This window comes from Mastomys coucha, unplaced genomic scaffold (assembly GCF_008632895.1).
Source record: "Mastomys coucha isolate ucsf_1 unplaced genomic scaffold, UCSF_Mcou_1 pScaffold5, whole genome shotgun sequence".
Lineage (NCBI taxonomy): Eukaryota > Metazoa > Chordata > Mammalia > Rodentia > Muridae > Mastomys > Mastomys coucha.
In genome coordinates, this window is record NW_022196911.1 from 98,912,837 (window position 1) to 98,935,720 (window position 22,884).

The following is a 22,884-nucleotide window of genomic DNA, read 5'->3' on the forward strand; positions in this document are numbered from 1 at the left end:
GAAATACATTCTTGGTATGAGTGACTATGACTTCCATGCAAAAGCCCATGACAAGAACCTAAGCAGCTCAACACCACAGTTAGTTTGGCCATCCTTTTGAAGGTCCAAAATCAGACATGTCCAATTGATAATGGTTATTTTGGTTTGGGGTTCCACTCTCCACACTTGGGGACTGAATCCAGGGCCTCATGCATGACAGGCAAAAACAAAAACAAAAACAAAAACAAAAAAACAAAAAAAAACCCAAATCCTCACCTCTGAGCTAGAACTCAAGTCCCAATAGCTGGCTTTTTGTTTTGTTTTTCAGGACAGGGTTTCTCTGTATAGCCCTGGCTGTCCTGGGACTCACTCTGTAGACCAGGCTGGCCTCGAACTCAGAAACCCACCTGCCTCTGTCTCCCAAGCGCTGGGATTAAAGGCGTGTGCCACCACCGCCCAGCAAAGCCTGCTGTCTGTCTGTATCACCTGACTACAAGGGCTTGGCAGAAGCAGGTGTGAGCACACATTTGGCTCACTGCTGCAGCAGATAGGGAAAACAAGCTCAAAGGGACATCTACTCTGCTGCTGGCTCTTGAAGGACTGAGCACTTAAGTGTGATTTGATAAAAAGACATATTTACAGATTTTACATAGGATCTCAACAGGTTAAAACAGACATTGACAGAATCATTTTATTTTATTTTTTTGAGCATGACTTCTTTTGTAAATCATTTATTTGTAAAGGTTTATTTATTTTTTTATGTGTACAGGTATTTTGCCTATATCAGGCCTGTGTGCCACACATGCAGTGTCTGCAGAGGCCAAAAGATTCCCCTCGAACTGAAGTTACAGCCAGTTGTTAGCTGCCATGCAGCACTGGGATTTGAACCCATCTTCTATGCTTTTAACTGCTGACCCTTCTTTCCAGCCCTGGATCATTTCTCTTACTGTAGGTCCATAGACTGCCATAAGGGGCAAATGCTGTATTTTGCAAAAGTCTATGTTCAAAATCTGGAAGAAATATGCTAAGGAGGCCTGAGGAGTTGGGAAATCCTTGTCATGACTAAATCTTTAGCAAGAGGGTAAAAATAAACTTTACTATGTATGAACAGAAGGAGGTGACCTAGAATAACTTTCTATAGACTTTGAGAAGCTTGAAGAATTAGCTAGACCAAAAATAAATAAATAAATAAATAAATAAATAACATTCTCATCATTCTGGGTCAAGAAGCAGCGCCAGAGGCATTGTTAGAAGCCAACAATGCTCCTGGCATACAATGCCTTTGCCTGGTTCTTTCTGGCATTTCTGGTTCAGTCCTTCCTCTCCACCCCAATTCCCAACCACTCTGCTGGCAGGCCACTCTGTTCTCCCCTAGGCTCTGGTAGATGGCTGAGAGTGTGTGTGCACTTTCTGTCTTTCAATCAAGAAGTCTGCTAAATGAGCAAGCAATGCAAGAACTGGGGGTTACCTGAACTAGACTTAGGTGGTTAAAATTGTGCCTGTCTTATTAGAATTACACGCATTTCCCTATTAGTGAACTGGTTTGGAAGGACTGTCTATCCTTCATGATATATAAAAATATGCTCTTTGAAAAATTCCCTTTAGCTCCTCCACCTGCTAAAAAGGTTAGGGACGATGAGGATCTTTTCTAGGCCAAAGTTTAAAGATCTTTTAAAAAGCAAATGTAAATAAATAAATGCCTAGATGGTAAGGTGGGTGTGGGGAAGAGATGGGCAGCCGCAAAGGCAAATGGATGCACACTGGGTCCATCCAAGGCTGTGAACAATAGAACAGGCATTTCAGATTGCTTGTTTGTTTGTTTTGTTAAGACAGGGTTTCTCTGTGTAGACCAGGCTGGCTTCAAACTCAGAGATCTGCTGGCCTCTGCCTCCTGAGTGCTGGGGTTAAAGGTTTGCACCACTATTGCCTGGTAATACTTCAGATTTAAGAAACAAAACATAATACTTTCAGAATTTCAAAATGAGAGATGACTTTGCAAAAGCTTTCTATTAGAAAGAGCAAGACACCCACACAAAATGCTTGCTGCTGGTCTAAAGCTCTCCTCATGGTACCACGTTGTGTGCAGAGAGAGACTCCGCACTTCCAGACAAACAGGAGTTTGATGGGAAGATAAACCTTTCCAATGTGATGTAAGATTAAAGAAGGAAAGAAAACACTGCAAATTATTAGTTTTATGCACATCAACCCTTGCCATAACAAATATATATGCTAATAGGGAATAAACACTGAGCTCATTTCAAAGACTGGCCATTCAGATAGAAACCACACTGGCAGACACGAGCAACTCGTACCCATTTTACAGCATGCTGTTAAAACAAAGCATCTGGGGGCTGGTGAGATGACTCACCTGGTAAGAGCACCTGCTATTCTGAAGGTCGTGAGTTCAAATCCCAGGAACCACATGGTGGCTCACAACCACCCATAATGAAATCTGACACCCTCTTCTGGTGTTCTGAAGACAGCTACAGTGTACTCATTTATAATAATAAACAAATCTTAAAAAAAAAAAATCTGGATTCAGGCCTTTTGCCATTTTCAGTATAAGCAGCTTTGAGTACTCTTAAGAAATTTTGTTTGTATTTCTAATGTTAACAAATACAGAAAATTTTCATGACCAGCTTTTTCAGAAACCAGAGTCTGGTTTCTGGACAAAGATTTTAGGGCCAGCGGAACAGCTTCACAACTTAACTTCCCATGGTTCGTTCTCCAGGTGTTGGGCATGCCTCTGCTTAGACCTCAGCACTGTCAGGCCCATCAGTGTGACACATTGCTATCTGACCAGGGGCATACTTGTGTATCAGTCTTTTAAGTCAGAGACACACCATCAAAGCACACAGCAGTTATGCTGGGTGACTAAAGGAAATCTGCAGCAAGTCACTGACTTCCTTTGGAAACATTTTCCAAGAACGGCCACAACTCTGCTAACAGGAAGGAGATTCCAAGATCTCTCAGGTAGAAGAAAGATCTCAACCTCTTTCTCACAGGGATCTTCTTCCAAACACATGAAGACTGGTGTTTCTCCCTCAATTTCCCTATAGATAGATCTTAAATCTTTCCTGAAACACAAGAGACACTTTTATTAAGTGTACCATCTACTGAAATTCCAATCACAAGATATTTGCTAAACAAAGTAATAACATTACCCTTTAACAGACATTATTTACAAGGATTTTTTTCCTTTAATATAAAAAAGTGTAACTACAGCAGTCCAATGTACAAATACAAAAAAAAGTTATCGTACTAAAAAAAAATGTACCATAATACTGTACATACAAAAACTGTTCAACAAGAATGATTTAAATATATCTGTTCTTCTCTGGATCTGGAAGACACAAACCTAAAGTTCTGCAACTGCATCACTGCTGAGAGCGTGTGCCTGGGATCACTGTGTTTCCCTCTCCCGACTCACCCAGCTCCACCTTCAGAGTCCCCTGAGTTTGGATCATGAGCCAACAGTATCCCTGAAGATAACCAGAGCCAAGTGTTTACTCAATGGAAGTCATTATTCAGCAAGCTGCTGCTTACCATAAACTATGAAAACCCAAGTTTTAAGCCCAACCAAGATTAAATCCAGACGGAAGTCTTCCCATCCCCTGATTTGCTACTAATACTGCTTTTGTTGGACCCAGATTTGGACCCCACTTTGGTCTTCTTTTCCCGAGGACCATGGGGATTGTTTTGGTGATGGTAGGCCTGGATTGCTAGATCCAAGCGCTCCTGAGCCATTCTGATCTCCCGCTGCAGAGTCTCCAGATCAGCTGGGAGGTGCTCCTCGTGGCTGCCGTACTGCTGTTCCTGGGCGATATTGGCTTTGTTTTGCTTGTAGGCAATCTTAGCATTGGACAACTCAGTGTACTGGATTTGATCTGGTTTGACAGCAATGTTATAGCCAGGGGGAGCAGATGGTGTATTCCAAGTGAAAGGATAATTATAAGCACCCGGATCATCAAGTTCCCTCCTTTTACTGTTTAGTGAGTCTCGAATGGTCCCAAACCCTAAATGAAGCATCTCCCAAATGTTAAGCAATAGGCAGAGGCCTGTGACCCCATACATTATCAGAAGGAAGATGGTCTTTTCAGTGGGTCTAGAAATAAAGCAGTCTATCTTATGAGGGCAAGGAAGCCTGCTGCACACATAGAATGGGTGGACTTGGAAGCCGTACAGGAAGTACTGCCCTATTAGAAAGCCTACCTCAAACACAGTCCTGGCCAGCAGCTGCAACACGTAGATTTTCATGAGCCCATCCTCCCGAATTCGTCGGCGGCCATCATGCTTAGGTTTGGATTGGCTCTGCTCTTTATTTTCTTTTTCGCTTTCTAACTCCATCTCTGGATACATCATAGGATCCTCTTCATGGTCTTCTTCCGTTTCTTCCAGGGCCCGGTGCTGTTTCCAACGCATGGCATAGGGTTTACTCCGAGCTGCCTTCTTGTCTGCCTCACCGTGCTCCATCTTGGCAATCTTATGAATAGCATAGCCCAGGTACATGACAGAGGGAGTCGCAACCAGGATGATCTGGAACACCCAGAAGCGCACGTGGGAGAGCGGGGCAAAGGCGTCATAGCAGACATTCTCACAGCCCGGCTGCTCTGTGTTGCACACAAATTTGCTTTGCTCATCATAGTAGATGGACTCTCCTCCCACAGCAGTTAGGACAATTCGAAACACAATCAGCACAGTGAGCCAGATCTTCCCCACAAATGTTGAATGGTTGTGGATCTCCTCTAGCAGGCGAGTCAGGAAGCTCCAACTCATGGTGGTGGAATTGGTTTGCCCTGGTAGGTGGAAAGTACCAAGCAGGGGAAATCAACAAACACTAAAAATAGTTTTCTATTTTTGGTGCCCAGTTCCAACAAATAATCCAACCCTAACAATGTAAATTCATAGTATCTCTAGGGACACTGTAACCTGAGATGCCCACACCAAGACTCACAGTAGAACAGCTATCAGACTCTCACTGCACCTTGCACCTTGTAGCTTTGGGTGAGAGAGACAGCACCCTAGTCCGAGTCTGTACTACGAGGTCGTGTGTGCTCTCCTACTTCACTGATATTATTTCTCAGATGCAGCACACTGTGTTAACATACATTAGTGTGTTCTGGAACATGCAGACACTGGAGTAGCTTTCTGGTCCAGTCATAGAGCTTACCATCATAAAAGGGACCCTGGGCTGGACTCCATTATAAAGCAACAGTTTACTAGAAAGCTTAAGTCTTAAAGCAGGTGACAAAGTATTAAAGTAATTAAGGAAGCTGAGAGTGGTGGCACACACCTTCAGTCTCAACACTTGGGGACAGAGACAAGGGGATCTGAGTTCAAGGTCAGCCTGGTCTACAAAGTTAGTTCCAGGACAGCCATAGTTCCATAGTGAGCCCCTCTCCCAAGTTTTTTTTTTTTTCAAAAGTAATTAGTGAATGGTGTGGCTGCAAACAACCAATAGTAAGCACTAAAGAGAAAGGAACCGCGAGGCGCTCCCTGCTAGGCCACATAGCGGAACAGGCCCTGGTTTTGCTTAAGTCCACAATCGATTTTCTTACAACAAATACCTTTCCCTACACAGGGAAACCCTGTATCGACATCTGCTAAACTGATCTATGAAAGCAATGAATCCATCCAGTAGGCAGATTCACTAAAAAACAGCTTTTTGGTGTGCTTGGTTTTGGAGAGAAGGTCTCACCATGTACTTGTGTTTGTCCTGGAACTTGCTATGTAGACCAGGCTAGCCTGGAACTCCAGAGTGGTGGGACTAAAGGTGTGCATAATGCCTTGCTCCCATTTTGTATTTTGTTTTTGTTTTTCAGACAGTGGATCAACTGTTGCCTAGGCTGACCTTTGAACTCAAGATCTTCCTACCTTAGCCTTGAAATGCTGGAATTATAGGTGTCTGTTACCATACCCACCTTTAAAAACAGCATTTTAAAGAATAATTTTATTCCAAGATTCTTAGACCTATGCCTAGAATCCAGATCACAGATTAATCCCTACTGAAACATCTGACACAAAGCACATATAAGTTTCCAACTTCTCTCCTCACTGTACTGCAAACTATGGTGAATCACCACCACCAGGTAAGGTCCAACGCTTACCTGTTAACCAGAACTCCTGTTACCCAAAACCTTCTTCCAGATTCTGTACTTTGTTTGTTACTTTCCCAAATTCTCTCTGGAAGAGAAAAAGAAAAGATCTGGTCATAAACTTCCTCCCACAGAAAACAATGAGTCACTAACATGTCACTTTCAGGAAGAAACAAAGCTTTCTGTGTGCTACAGGGGTCACTCAGATGGAAACAGGCTTGTCTGTGAATACCCCTCTTCTCTCCTCCCAAAGTAAGTGACAAGAGAAATTAACAATGACCTCAATGTTTTTAAATCATCAGGCTCTACAAAAACCTGTTGGGGGCTGGACAGATGTCTCAGCAGTTAAGAGCACTGTCTGCTTATTCGGGGACCTGGGATCAGTTCCCAGCATCCACTTAGAGGCTCACAACTCTCTGTTAACTCACTAGAGGAACTATCCTGGGGATCTGATACCCATTTTGGGCCTCTGCAGGCACCAGATACACACATAGTACGTGTACATATATCCAGGCAAAGTAAATAAACTTAACTTAAAAATAAGAGAAAACCTAATAGGGAAACAAGTCATTAGTGAAAATTCAGAACTGCTGGGCAGGGTGGAGTATAGCTTTAATACCAGCATTTGGAAGAGCAAAGCAGAGGTAGGCAGATGTCTTAGAGTTCTAGGCCAGCCAGGGTTAAAAGGGAGGCCCTGACTTAAAATAAACCAACAAAGCCACCAATGAACTTTGAAGACTCCAGCAGAAAGCAAAAGCAGCAGCACTGCAGGTTAAAGCAGGCTAAAGCAGGTTAAAGCAGGCTAAAGCAAGTTAAAGCAGGTTAAAGCAGGTTAAAGCAAGTTAAAGCAGGTTAAAGCAGGCTAAAGAAGGCTAAAGCAGGTTAAAGAAGGCTAAAGTAGGTTAAAGCAGGCTACCTAGGCCCTGGCTCCAACACAGCCAACACTTCTCACTAGGGTTTGAGCAGCCCAGGAGGAGCAAACTGTTCAGCTCAAACACCCAACAGCTGGCTCAGTCACTGGGACACCACCTCCACAGGAGGTGATTTACAGATCCAATGCCTCACAAAGTCAGAGAAAGAAAACACCTGGACTGTGACTCAAAACATAAAAAGTGAATTTGAGGCCAGATTAGTCTCCAGAGTTTTCCAGGCTGGCCGGCTACATAGCGAGACTCTTGTCTCAAGACAACAAAACAAACCAATGAAAGAGAAATCAGTGTCCGTTATTAACCTCTGAAGAGCGAAGGCCAAATGTCATCTACAAGACATCAACTTTGTTCACTACTGTCATTTTATTTAACAAATAAACTTAAAACAATTCCTGAGACAGGAGGACCTGATGGTGCATAACCTTTAATCCCAGCACTCAGGAGGCAGAGGCAGGCAGATCTCCCTGAGTTTGAGGCCAGCTAGTTTATGTAATAATATAATACAGACCCTATCTCAAAAACAAAAAGAACTCCTGAATATTCATGGTAGTCTAATAGTAACTTAGAACCTTGTTGTTTTACTATTGGGGGAGGGGGTCCAAAACACTTATGAAACAATAGGTAAACGAAGCAGAGACACAGCATATGTTGAAATTTACATGTGAAAAGCTGACACATGACGTTAAACTAGTGGGGTGACAAGGCAGGGTGATCAGGAGGTCAGGACCAGGGGCTGGAGAGCTGGTGCAGCGGTTTAGAGCGGTGCTGTTGCTTCTATGAGGACTCAGGTTTAATTTGCAGCATCCACATAGCGGCTCACAACAATCTGTAACTCCAGTTCCAGGGGAATCAGGATCCTCTTCTGGCCTCCCCTGGCGCCAGGTGTATAAACTGTACAGAGACATATAAGCAGGGAAAACACTCATACACGTTTAAAAGAAAAAAAAAAAGAGTTCAGAACCAGGACTAGGCATGCCTTTAAAGCCAGCACTCGGGAGGCAGAAACAGCCAGGTCTCGGAGTTCAAGGACATCTTGGTGAATATATTGAGTTCCAAGCCAGCCAAGGCTACAAAGACCATGCAAGAAAGAGATAGAGGTGGAGGAGGAGGACCAACCTGGACTATACAGGAAAACCCTCAAAGAACAAAGCAGGCAGGTGACTTTATAGTTATGAGCCAGCCTTCTTGCAGGTCACTCAATACAAAATTTTGTTTTTGTTTTTTTTTTAAAAGTGAATTTCATCAAAATCAGATATTACCATAGGACTTTGAGTTAACTGGGTGCATCACTTCTTCTGTTATTGAATACACAAGTTATAATCCACATGTATAGATTATAACCTATGAAAGTCAAAAGCAGTTGGATCTCCTTAAGAGTAGTGTGACAGGAGTCTGGGAACCCACTGTAAGACTAGCACACTGTTAACTGCTGACCAATTCTCCAGCCCCCAATGTCCAGCTTTTTACAGAACTACTTGTATCTTCACTCATGCTCTGCAGCAAGGGCTTTGACCCACACAAGCCATTTCTGCAGCCTAACAAATGAGTAACCTTGAGGATTTATAGCTATGAAAATATTTTCCATCAGTTTTGCATTTCAGGCAATGACCCAACTTTTTTTTTAAAGACTTATTTATTATTTATTTATTATAAGTACACTGTAACTGTCTTCAGACACACCAGAAGAGGGCATCAGATCTCATTATGGGTGGTTGTGAGCCACCATGTGGTTGCTGGGATTTGAACTCATGACCTTTAGAAGAGCAATCACTGCTCTTACCCACTGAGCCATCTCACCAGCCCTGACCCAACTTCTTTGGTGGAAGAAACTGTAAGGTATGAAACAGCCATTTTAACACACCCAGAATTGAGTCTTGTGCACTATTTAAAATTGAGACCTTAGAAATGCTGAGTCAAGCCCAGGGCAGAGGTTGTAGCTTGGTTGGTAGAGTGCTGGCCCAGCATACACAAAGCCCTGATCTGATCCCCATACTACACAAATGGGGCATGATGGCACATCACACGTTTAACTTAGCACTTGGCAGGAGAATCGGGTGTGTTTAAGTTCAAGGCCAGCCTGAGCTACATGAGATCCTGGAAAGGACAGTGAAAGAAAAGGAGAGAGTGATGAAATATTTGAGCCTTACTTTCTTTCCATGGGCTTTTTATAGGATCACAGCATCATGTATCTACATCCTGAAGTTTATACTCTTGACCACAAAATGTCTGAGAGAAGAAAATCCTGATATCTGACCCTATATATAAACGCACACAAATTATTTCATCTTCTTTCTTAATTCTGTAGAGGTGAGATACACCAACAACATAAGAGAAACTACCACACGAGTGCTCTGGAGAGACGGCTAGAAGGCTAAGAACATCTCCACAGGACAACAGCTCCAACATGGTGATGCAGACTCTGTAAAGCTCCAGTTTCCAGACGATCTGATATCCTCTTCTGGCCTACATGGTCGCATAGCACAGAGTACACACATGGAACACATACATGCATACACATACATACACAGTATCCATACACATGAAATAAAACTTTAAAATAAACCAACACATACACACACACACACACACACACACACACACACACACACACCCGAAACCCCTTAAAATGCTTTGGCTTCCCATTATTTCCTCCAGGCTTTATTATGTGAACCCCCAAGTGTAAGATGGCATTAACTGGGCTGGAGAAATGGCTCAGTGGGTAGGAATAATTGCTGCTCTTGTAAAGAACCCAAGTTCAGCTCCCAGAACCCACATAGTTACACACAACCACCTGTAACTCCAGTTCTAGTCCATCCAATGTCTTCTTGTGACTTTCTCAGGCATCAGGTATGCACATGGTTCACATATATAAAGCTGAACACTCTTATAAATAAAATTAATAAATCTAGGGGCTGGAGAGATAGCTCCTACTAGTTGCTCTTACATAGGACCCAAGTTTGGTTTCTAGCACCCACATGGTAGCTCACAACTAGCTCCATTCCAGGGGACCCAAGGCCTTCTTTTGACCTTTGGGGACACCAGGCACATATATGAAACACATGTATACAGGCAGGCAAAACACTCATATATATAAAAGAAATTTTAAATTTTTTAAAAAATAAATACCTTTCACAGGGCAGTGGTGGCGCATACCTTTAATCCCAGTACTCAGGAGGCAGAGGCAGGCAGATTTCTGAGTTCGAAGCCAGCCTGGTCTACAGAGTGAGTTCCAGGACAGCCAGGGCTATACAGAGAAACCCTGTCTCGAAAAACCAAAAATAAATAAATAAATAAATAAATAAATAAAATAAAATAAAATAAATACCTTTCTACAATACAAAATGGTGTTATCAGGGCTGGAGAAATGGCTCATCGGTTAATAGCCCTGGCTGATCTTCCAGAGGTTCTGAGTTCAATTCCCAGAAACCACATGGTGGCTCACAGACATCTATAATGGAATCTAATGTCCTTTTCTGGCATGTAGGTGTACACGAAGATAGTGCACTCATATACATAAAATAAATAAATCTTTTTTTAAATGACATTATCTTACAAAGAATGTTTGAATATATATGGTTTGAATGTGTCTCCTCCTGAACTGCACATGTTGGAGTCTTAGTCGAGAACTTCCATAGGCTTCCAAAGGACTAGCAGAACCACCACTAATTATTTTTTAAAAAGAATACTACTAAAGTTCGTGGTGCCCCATAAGTCAAAACAATTCACACACCCACGTACATACTGAAAAGAGAATCATGTTTGCTTATATAACAATTATTGGACCAGAAACCAAGTATACTATTTTTAGTCTATTTTTCCAAGTAACTTAAGATATAAATCTACCTTGTTCTTATACCACTAGTAGTCTACCAGTGAGGTACATTAGATCCAAAATTCATAACATTTTTGTGTTTTATACTATTAAAATCAAGCAAAACCTTGGTGCATTTTTCTGTTAATCAGAGTTCACAGGATTTTTCAAAATTAAGTATAAAGCACATATTTGGACAATCTCAGGTCTATTCTTGGGTCTCATTAACTCGAGTGAGAGCTGGACAATGTGTGCAAGTTGTCCGAGATCATCTAATGACCGAGTGCCATAAAAGCCAGAATTTGAAGCCAGCCAGTCTTACACTACAGTTTGGCACTTACTAGTGATGAGCTGTGCTATTACAACTGAGGTGTAGCTCAGAAGTAGTGTTCACTTAGCACTTTAAAGGGCCTGGTTGGATTCCCAGCATCATTCACATAGCCAGCACAAAAGGGACTACATACATGTTTCATGTAGAAAGAACTTCAACCCAGCCCTTGGGATCTGATTTATTAAAGATAAGCTCTCGGGGCTGGAGAGGTGGCTCAGAGATTAAGAACACTGGCTGTTCTTGCAGAGGACCCAGATTCAGTCCCCACTACCCACATGATAGTTCACAACCATCTGTAACTACAGTTCCAGGGTTCTGACAACTTCTACCTCCTTGAGTACCAGGCATGGAAATGGTGCACAGATGTACATGCAGGCATAACACTAATACATACAATAAAATAAATAAATATAAAGAAAAGACAGTGGCCTCCTTTAAAAGAAAAAACAAAACAAACAAACAAAAAAAACACTTGCTAAGAACAGGAAATTTCAGAGTTTAAGATCTTAAAAGTAGAATAAATCAACCTAAGCTTAAAAACAAAATAAAAATTCTCCAAGGCTCCTTGCAACCAGTAGGGACAGAGTTGCTAACTAGAGTAATGTCTAGACATTGAGAAATTAGTACATTCCCAGTTGGGAACAGCAAGGCTGAGACAACTGTTTGAAGGGGCGATAGCTGTGTCTGAGCTCAAGGCAAACCAAACATATTACCATGATTATTATGAGTGCCTCAACTTTTTATCTTGACACCTCAACTTGACTGGGTGCCCCTAAAAGACAAATGCCAGACCCTTACCTCAGCATCTCAGACCTCAGGAAATGCATTTTAAGTGCTAGCTACACTAATCAACAGATGTGTTTCTCAAGTACCCACTTCATACCCTCATACCCTTTGTTCCATTTTTTTTTGTTTTGTTTTTTGTTTTTTGTTTTTCCGAGACAGGGTTTCTCTGTGTAGCTCTGGTTGTCCTGGAACTCACTCTGTAGACCAGGCTGGCCTCGAACTCAGAAATCTGCCTGCCTCTGCCTCTCAAGTGCTGGGATTAAAGGTGTGCGCCACCACCTCCTGGCTGTTACAATCTTTTATACTTTTCTTCTTGATTCCTATTTCATCAGTTTGTCTCAAAAAGAGAGTAAGTAAGCCAGGCAGTGGTAGCACAGGGCTCTAATCCCAGCATTCAGGAGGCAGAGGCAGGCGGATCTCTATGAGTTCAAGGTCTTTGTGGTCTACAGAGCCAGTTCCAGGACAGCCAGGGCTATACAAGGGGAGCAGGAGGGAGGGAGGGAGGGAGGGAGGGAGGGAGGGGAGGGAGAGAGAGGGAGAGAGGAAGAGAGAGAGAGAAAGGGAGAGGGGAAACACTCTAACAAGACAGTGGCTTTTGTGGCTGGCTTAATCAGAAAACAGAATGGTGTACAGAATCTAGTGTCAGGCTAGAAGTTAAGCATTTTACTTTCAAGTTTCAGTTTCTCATCTTTGTTCAGCGTGTCTCAGGCACCCATTGTTCCCTACCCCCAGATGTTTCACTTTGGCTATGGCTCTTTAAAACCTGTACCTTAAGTCATTTGGCTCTCAAATTCTTTTGAGGAAAAAAGTCAACAATAGAAATGTGACTAGCCTCCTCTATTTACTTATTTAGTTTTTTGGATTTTCAGCATCTCTGTGTTGGCCTTGGCTATCCTAGAACTTGCTTAGTTTCCTCTTTCTACCCCCAGAATAAAAAGAACAGTTTACAAAAAACAGTTCAAGGAAACTGTGGGATGAGCAGTAACTATTGTACCTTTTTTTTTTTTTTTAAACTCTTGCACTAGCTGCTCTTCCAGAGAACCGGAGTTCAATTCCAAACAGCCACATGGTGGCTCATAACCTCCTGTTACTTTGGTCCTAGGAGATCCGATGCCTTTTTCTGGCCTCTGCAGGCATAAGACATGTGTGTGGTAGACAGACATACATGTAGGCAAAACACCTATACACACAAATTAAGTAAATTTACAATTAATTTTAAAATAAAGTAAAAGCCAGATGAACTCAAGATAGTTCTGTAGTTAACAGTATACCCTGCTCCTGTAGAGGTCCAAGTTCATGTCCCAGTACCCACATCAGATAACCCCAGCTCCAGACCTAGACTCACATGTATAACCCACCCAGACATATACACACAGAATTACAGATAGGATACATCTTTTTTAAAAGCAAGACAGATTAGCTATGGTAGCAAAGTTGATAATCACAGCACTCAGGCTGCTGAAGTAGGGCATCATTAGTTTGAGGCAAGCTAGGGATATAACAGGATCCTATGTATGTCTGTATATCTTAATTAACACTGGGGGTGGGGGAATCTGTAAAACAGTAGTTATTCACTCCTTAAATAATAGACAATACATGACAGAGACGCCTGAGAGGAGGGAAACAACACAAGACCTCTAATTACCTAAGCTAACTAGAGGTTTTCTAGAGCAAGAAGGAAGGAATCCACAAAGCATAGTAGACTCACTGAGTCGAAGGGATAGCCCAGACAGGCAGAAGCAGGAGGAACTTGTAGGGTAGAAACTCGATCATGCAGAGTAGGCTGAAGGTGGGTACAGCCACAGGCTGTATATAAAGGTGTTTATAGAAGCACCTTTCTAGGTTGAATGAGGTGCGCACCTTTAACACCAGCACTGAGGAAGGAAGCACAGGTAGCTCTCTGAGCTCAAAGTCAGCAAGAGACATGGTGAGACTGCTTGGGGAAAAAAAAAAGACAATAAAAATACTTTAAAAAAATCTCAAACTCAAAGAATCTTTGACTCTTTCTTTTTTTTTAGATAGGGTCAAATGTATTCCAGGCTAGCCCTGAGACTCAATGTATAGCTAAGGTATCACGCCATCTCTACCTCCCAAGTACTGGAATTAGTGATAACTGGTCAGCCAAGAGTTTTATGTGTCACTGGGTACCGAACCCAAGGGCTTGGTAGATGCTATGTGAAAGCTGGACCAATTCAGTGCCACACCCTTAGCCTGGCGGTCAGTGCCTTAAAATTTTAATTTCTTTTCTAGATTTATGTATTTATGTATTTGTTTATTTACTTTTATTTATATGAGTACACTGACACACCAGAAGAGTGCATCAGACCCCAGATGGTTGTGAGCCACCATGTGGTAGCTGGGAATTGAACTCAGGACCTCTGGAAGAGCAGTCAGTACTCTTAACCACTGAGCCATCTCTCCAGCCCCTAATTTCTTTTCTAAATAAAAACAAAATCTAAGATGAACTAAGTGATTGACTCTTAATCCCAAATTTTATGAAATTGAGCAGAATGGACTAGGCCAAGGACAGTGATTTCAGAATGTAAGCCCCATGCTTCAGGAATCAGGTCTTTCTTGGTTCTGAGGCCAGGGAGTCTCGAATGCCCCTGGAGCACTATAGGTGGCTCTGCAAGAGCAGAACATGCTCTTCACCACCGAGTCATCTCTCCAGCCCCTCTTTCCGTATTTCCAACTGTGACATAAACAGAGAATATCAAGCTAATTTATTCCTAAGGTTCCTATTGCTTAGTATTAACTTTGGCACAATAAAATTCATAAAACCAAAAAATTACATAAAATTCAGCACTCCAGGGTCAGGAAGGAAGCGATGTAACAGCGGTGACATTAACAATAACAAGATGTAAAAATTTCATAGAGATACTTCCCAAACAGTCATTCCAGAAAAGACTAAATTTAAAAAATTTCAAGACGGGCTTGCTATGATCCCATGGTATGGACCAACGACCTGGGCATCCCGTAACAAGAGCTGAGCAATCCACTAAAAATCGAGCCAGTGACTCACATCCCTGAATGACTATGCTTTATTGTGTAGACAAGGAATCAATTAAAGGGTTTACAATGAAGTTTTGTTTAACTGGAACATTTTAAGTGGAAGTTAATTGCACATCAGTGATAATAGATGCCTAATAACTAGCTGGTGACAATTTTCTAAAAAAAAAAAAAAAAAAAAAAAAAAAAAAAAAAGAATTATGGCAGCTAACTGGCAAACAGTAATCTATGTGGTGTAAACATGAAAACAACTTGTTTTCAAAAGTGTTCCTGGCTATGAACATTTGAGAAACACAAAATATAATTTATTATGAATCAAATTATAAAACCTTCTGAAAAAGAGAGGCATCTGAACTGTTGGCTCTATAAACCAACAAGGAAATAAAACACACCATTGTGGGCTGAAGTGCCAATTTACACTGGCAAAGAGCCATTCTGCCTGAATTCAAGAACATTCAGGAACCAGCTGGAAAAGTATGGGATAGCACATTCATCCACACTGCCTCTTAAGTGTGCTGCCTGCATTCAAAAAGGACAGTACTGGAACAGTACTGGCATCCATGCCTAAAACAGCCTAAGCTTAGATCAATCAAGATTTCTAAGCAGTGTTCAGTCTTGGAAAATAAACATTTCCAATATTAACTAGGCTTGTGGACATTCTCCCGTCACACAGCAAAGGCAACTGCCATCTGGTATACCTCTTGAAGATATCGGAGCAATCTTTACCCAGAACTGAAATGCCACTGGACACAGTGGTACTCTCGAGGCAGAAGCAGGATAGTCACTGTTCAGTCAAGGACATTTGGTCTACACAGTCTCTCAAAAAGCTACTCTTCCCCAAGGAATAACTCTAAAATACCATCTTTTGACCAGTAATACTATATTTGTAATTATTCCTAAGTAAATACAGAATATTTGCTATAAGAATATTTTATATAACTTGTTATAAACCTCTATAAGGAAATAATATACAATGACTTTAAGGGGGTAGGATGAGGGTAGATTATGATAGGGTCTCACCACATCACCGTGTAGCCTTGGCTAGCTTTGACTCTCCTCTGCCTCTACTTCCCAAATGCTAGGATTACAGCTGTGCGTCAATCTACATCTACAACTTTTAAAATATATATATAATTATTCTTTGAGGGGCTAGAGAGATAGCTCAGCAGTTAAATGTTTGCTGCTCTTGCAGAGGATGGATCATTCAGTTCCTAGCACCTACACCACAGCTCACAACCACCTGTCACTCAAGTTCCAGGGGATCTAATGCCATCTTGTGTGACCTCTGAGGACTCCTGAATGCATGCAGTACACATAACATATACTCAGGCACAAACACACATAAAATCAAGCAAAAATATTTTAAATAGAATATTTGTAAGCCAGTAAGCAGTGCTCCTCCGTGGCTTCTACTTCAGTTCCCGCCTCTAGGTTCCTTTCCTTACTTCTTGCCATGACTTTCCTCAGTGATAAACTGTTACTAGGAAGTATAAAATGAAATACCACCCACCCCAGAAATATTATTTGAGACAGAACCCTGCTAGGCATACCAAAGCCTGGAAGTTACAATCCTATCTCAGCTGTTCAAGTTCTGGGATTATAAACGTGCTATCATATCTGTCTTAATTTTTTTATAGCAAGGAATACAATATTCAAGTATCTGCAGTTATCTAGGCAAAATTCAAAATTATCTAGACAAATTCAAACATCTATAATTAGACTGAAAGTAGATCAGTGGTTGTCTAAGTCTGTCTTCGCCCTAGCTGAGCCAGCCTATTAGGCTGGCATATTTTTCCTTTTTCCTTTTTTCTTTTTTTTATTTTTTTTTTGGGGGGTTTTTTTTAGACAGGGTTTCTCTGTGTGGCCCGGGCTGTCCTGGAACTCAGAAATCTGCCTGCCTCTACCCCTCAAGTGCTGGGATTAAAGGTGTGCACCACCACTGCCCAGCTGGCATATTTTTCAAAAGAACTCTTCAGCCTGAATTTTCATATGCAATTTTTCATTTTTTGGTAAACTTACTGAATAAATATGGTAAATGAAGAAATGGGGCTCAGCGGTAGAGTATTTGCCTAACATGCACAAAGCCTTATGTTTAACTCCAGCAACAGGGAGAGGAAAAGATGCACAAATACAAGCACACTCCTTCACGATTTTCACAAATTAAACAGATTCATGTGACCAACATGGAGAGGAAGCATATATAACACTACTAGGAAGCCAGCTCAGTGAGTAGCACAAGCCTGACAACCTAACTTCAATCCCGAGGGAACCCAGGGTGACATATATCTGTAATTCTCCAGCATGCCTACATGGAGATGGTGGTGGAAAGAGTCCAGAAGCAGCAGGGCAGTGGTGGCTCATGCCTTTAATCTCAGCACTTGGGAGGCAGAAACAGGCGGATTTCTGAGTTCGTAGACCAGCCTAGTCTCCAGGACAGCCAGGGTTATACAGAGAAACCCTGTCTCGAAAAACAAAAAAATTAAATAAATAATAAAAAAAATAAGGTCCAGAGGCAGTGAACCCAGGGTTTGCTGCACAGAACACCAAGAAAGACCCTGCCTCACTAAGGCTAAGAGAGAACTAACTCCAAAAAGTTGTCCTATGACCTTCATCTGTGCATCATGCCATGAACCTGTCTACACACACACACACACACACACACACACACACACAAAAATACACAATTTAATTTTCTAATTAAAAAAAGGAAATTATCACACCTAATATTTGTTTTGTTTTTAAATTACTGGTTTTTGTAGACAGCATTTCATGTAGTCCAGGCTGGCCTCAAACTTCCTATGCAGCCAAGAACGACTGAACTCCTCATCTCCTGGCCTGGCCTCTGCCTCCTGTGCTGACATTACAGGTCTGTGCTACCACATTCAGTCCAATAGTCCCTGAAAATCCACAGTGGATGCCATTATTCTTTGCTGATTTCATCCAGTATTGAGTATTTGGAAGGAATTTACTTTTATTTGAAAAACTGATTAAAACAACCACCAGAGGTTAAGGATTTATATCAGGAGTAGAGCACTAACTTAGCACACAGGAGGTTCAGGGCTTAATCCCTCTACACATATACAGTTTTGTTCTGTTTTGTTTTGTTTTTTTTTTTTTAAATCAGTTTCAAATACAAGTTCCATTAAATGTTTATTTGCAACATGAGTGTTATGCAATTTTCATCTTCTAATCACTTTCCTTCATATCAAGGGTTCTTTTGCTAGAATATTAACATGCCATGAGATTCAGTTTAAGCTCAATGGACCTATTCTATAGTATTAATATATAGTCCTAGACACGCTTTTAAAAAACCCAAATGTTACTTTACAGCTTTACGATTAGCTATTAGAGTTTAAGAACACTACTCTGTGTACAGATCTCCTTTTTCTTTTTCCTATCTGAAGAAATTATGTTCATATATATGTGCAGTTTCAAACCTCCAGAGTATGTGTATGCAGGGGTAAGTTTCCCCATGAAAAGCATATAAAAAGCAACTAGAAACGAAGCTCCTAATTGTTGAGATTTCTGCTATGGTTCAAATAATAAAACTATTTATTCTGACTGACTGTGGTGCACACCTGGAACTCCAGCTCCTGAGAGGTGAAGTCAGGAAGATCAGGAATTCCGGGCTATGCTCATCTACATGCTAAGTTTCATGTCAGTCTGGGCTACATGAAACCCTGCCTCTAAATACCCCAACTGTAACCTGTGTGCATCATCAGCTTTCAATGACAAAGATAAGCCAAAAAAAAAAAAAAAAAGGAGGATGGATGAGTTTGCTCATGGCACCAACTTCAGTCCAGCATCATGTGGTGCCATTACTCTGGACATCCAGGGAGAGTGTGTGTGTGGAAGGACAGGACTGCTCACAGAGCACCCAGGAAGCACAAAGACAGAGGAAGGGACCAGGTGTCAAAGTACACCTCCAAAGGCATACTGGCACGTCCTAAAGCATCCATAACTTCCCAACAGCACCATCAGCTACAGACCAAAGCCTTCAACTCATGCTTAGGAACACCTAAGATGCAAACCATAAATCATACATATGTAATTTTTCATAGACATATTTCTCACTTTTATATTCTGGGTTTAAGTACAATAGGATGCAAAAGCTTCAGATACACAAAACTCATTTTTTCCTAAACTGAGATATCTCTGCCATTCCTGTCTTAGTGTTCTATTGTTGTAAAGAGACACCATGACTACAGAACTCCCTGTCCCCCTCTTTTTCCAGGCAGGGTTTCTTTGTGTGAGAGCCCTGGCTGTCCTAGACTCCACTTGTAGACCAGGCTGGCTTCAAACTCACAGAGATCTGCCTGCCTCTGCCTCCTGAATGCTGGGATTAAAGGCTTGAGCCACCACCAACCATACCCATGGCAACCCCCCCTTTTTTAAAGATTTATTTATTCTATTTATATGAGTACACTGTAATTGTCTTCAGACACACCAGAAGAGGGCATCAGATCCCATTACAGATGGTTGTGAGCCACTATCATGTGGGTGCTGGGAATTGAACTCAGGAACTCTGGAAGAGCAGCCAGTGCTCTTAACCACTAAGCCATCTCTTCAGCCCCCTCCATGGTGACTCTTATAAAAAAAAATTAATTGGGGCTTGCTTACAGCTTCAGAGGTTCAGTCCATTATCATCAGCCAGTGTTCTCAACCCCTGAGCCATTTCTTTAGTCTCGTTTTGTTTTGTTGAGATAGGGTCTCACTATGTAGTCCCTGGGTGTCTTTGAACTCACAGAAATCCACTTGCCTCTGTCTTCCAAAGTACCAGAATTAAAGGCAAAGGCCACATGTCCAATTAGAAAGAAATATTTAAACTGACAAACCACAACAAAATAGCACTATATTCATATATAAGACCACTAACATACAAAAAAAGTATATAAACAAGGTATATACACCTATAATCCTTAGAACTTGAGGTTAAGGCATGCAGACCAGTTCTGAGCTGTATAGGGGGAGTCTATCTTAGAAAAAACAAACAAAAGAAAACAAGAAAAATATGCAACATGTAATAATAGCAAGGCTTCCAGATAGATGCACTAAAGCTTTATCAGAAGTATTATACCATACCAAACAACTACTAAGAAAAAGATTAGTGGGCATCAACTTGCTTAATACACAAGTGAAGTAATTATAAGCTAGGTGCCACGGGTACTGAGATAGCAAAAACAAGATATTACTCTAAATATTACAGAACACACTATGCAATCTAATGGTGACATAAACATTATACAAATAAGCAGTGTTTCCTAGAAGAGTACTGTATTTTAGTCCCTAGGCTAACCTAGAAGAGGAAATAGGTTTCTTTCCTTTTATTTAATTTTATTTCTTAAGTATTTTACTCATCTGTACATCTGCACACCACTTGTGTGCTTGGTGCTTGCAAGGACAGAAGACACAGCATTAAGATACCCTTGAGCTGGAGTTATGGATGGCTGTAAACTGTGTGTCAATGGGAACCAAACCCATGTCCTCTGCAAGAACAAGTGTTCTTAACCACTGAACCATCTGTCCAGCCCTGAAGGGTTCTTGACAGGAGTAAAGGGCAAAGAGTTGCTTCTGGAGAAAAGGAAACAGATGCAGTGCATGCACACACTCTGACTGAGCTTTACGCTCTGGGAAGTAGGAAAAAGACAAGTATGACCAGATACGTGGAATAAGAGACAATGTGTAAGCAGGGCCGGGGGGTGTAGCTCTGTGGCAGTGTTTGTCCGTCATGCCCGGGCTCAATCTCTAGGACGGAACAGAAGGAAAAGACAACTATAAAGACAAACTAGAGGAGTGGCTTAATTAGTACAGTGCTTCTCTAGCATGCAGACGTTATGGGCTGGATCTCCAGCACTGTATAGACCAACAAGCCCTATGGCCTATGCCAGCAATTCTAATTCTATGAGCACATGGGAAGAAAGAGGCAGACTGCCAGGAGTCTGCAGCCAATCTGGGCTAGAATTAAGACCCTGTCTCAAAAACAACAAAAACTCAGAAAATATCTGGTAACAAAGACAGAAGAGCTAGGTTTAGACTAAGAAGAGGGTAAGACCAAGATCCTCAGGTAAAGCCATGGCCAACATCGGAGAGGGGTCAACATCCCGAGGGGCTGGAGCAGAATCAGTACTTGAGAGGAGAAGGCGGAATCCAAGTCCACAGAACTACCTACTCTGATGGACAATTAGGAATCCCAGGTCCAAGAATGAGTCCAAAGGAATTCCCTAAAAATAGAGTCTAGCTCCACTTAACTCCAGACATTCTCAAAAGGTATGTTACAAGTCATCATCATGAGGTTACAGTTAATTCAGTCATAACCAGTTAGAGCCCACAAAGACACATATCAAACAAGCCTCGGAAGGATAAGAGTTAAACACTGTTTAGAGTTAAAGAATACTCTGTGAAATTTATTTCATCTCCATAGGAGAAAATAAAGTTATTCTAAAAGTTTGTGCATGTTTTTTCCCAAGAATTTTACATAATTTCCAGATTGCTAGACCTTTTTTGCATAATAAAAACACTGGGGGGGTTGGTACTCATCTTTTGTCTCTTCCAATTCCTAGCTCTGTCCCACACACATACTTAGTGGGGAAAAGATTGCTGGGTACAGCTCAGTGACAGAGCAGAGACTTAGCCCTTGGGACAGTCTCCAGGTCCATAAAAATGTTTGTTGAATGAACTACCTATAACCCCACCATTCTGAAGAGTCAAGCAGTAGAGTGTTCAAAGCCATCCTAGGTTGCATACCAAGTGTCACATCAACCCATGCCGCACAATGATACCCTGCTTCAAAGAATAAAATTAAAAAGTAAAACGTAATCTTTAATGAGATCATCTCACTGTTGTAGGAAACCCTTTGGGTGAACACATCCCATGGGTACGTAAGCTAACCCTTTGCCAAGGTGTGCTGACAGCCAACTCCAGACTTTGTAAAACAAGAATTTACTGCTGTACGTGAGCCAGTATTCAATACCTCCTCATCCATTCGTTAGAAGTATGAGTTCTCCAAAGGAACAGAACTAATAGGATGAAACCAATGTTTTGAGACCATAACAAGGCAGAACACGTTTGCAGAACTTATAATGCCAGTTTTCTCTCCAAAATGCCCTTTGCCTACAGTTCTCTCCACCAGAAGATCTGGTGTAACAAAGCTTTTTACCCTTTACCCAGAAGAATCCGTTCTAATTCCTTTCATTCTGTCATTAGACAGCCCTTAAGAAACTCAAAGTAACTGCAAATAAATCCTCCTGGCCCCAAACAAAACCTGCAATTTTAACAAAAACTCACAATTAATTTAGTTACGAGCTAAGCAATCAAATTTGTGGGGCCTTTTTTTGTTTCTCTTTGTTTTGCATTTTTGCTCTGAAAAAAACCTGCAAACTGTGTACAGGGGAAAGGATTTGACCCCAAAATTACATTATTAATCCTCTTCTTACAGACACTCATGTACTACAGACAAACTGATTTCTGCGTAACAGAGAATTAAAAATCTTTCGTTTACAAGGCTTTGTGCAGCGCTTTCACATATATCCACTTGTAAGGGTGCACAACAAAAACAATAACGCTTAGACTTAAGACGCATACAAGATAACTTATCCAGAATTTGGTCTACCTTGAGTTTCTCGATTGCACCTAGTGTGGACGAGAACAAAATAAAGCCGGAGCACCATAAAAATCTGTAGCGCTGCCAGTCCCCGAGGACCAAAAATGTCTTTAAATGACAAAAACCGAACTCATCCACTTCGCAAAAGAAAAGCAATCCCAAATAATCCGCAAAACGGGGACCGGCGGGTGGGGGAGGACCCCCCAAATTCTAAACCCGAGTCACGTAAATCTTTTCAACTCGAAACTCCAAACGCCAGCAGGCAGCCCAATCACAGCATTAGCGCCTCCTCTCTATTTTCAAGCTGGAGAGTCTCAACGAAGAGCAATTAAAAAAAAAAAAAA

At 41.5% G+C, this 22,884-nt stretch overlaps 1 protein-coding gene across 5 annotated transcripts in view; it reads right to left on the reverse strand.

Annotated features, from left to right (window-relative positions):
- Positions 1-660: 660 nt before the first annotated feature.
- The window catches only part of Gjc1 (gap junction protein gamma 1), a 23,716-nt gene continuing 1,492 nt past the window's right edge, over positions 661-22,884 (reverse strand). For 3 of the 5 annotated variants that reach the window (XM_031351327.1, XM_031351328.1, XM_031351324.1), the window contains exons 2-3: positions 6,087-6,162; positions 661-4,775 (exon numbers count right to left, since the gene is read on the reverse strand). In XM_031351327.1, coding sequence (XP_031207187.1) covers positions 3,565-4,755 — 1,191 coding nt within the window. In that variant the 5' untranslated portion in view covers positions 4,756-4,775; positions 6,087-6,162 and the 3' untranslated portion in view covers positions 661-3,564. Of the gene's footprint in view, positions 4,776-6,086; positions 6,163-7,662; positions 7,895-22,549; positions 22,788-22,884 lie in introns of those variants that run through there. The other 2 variants (XM_031351326.1, XM_031351329.1) reach the window with 2 other exon arrangements.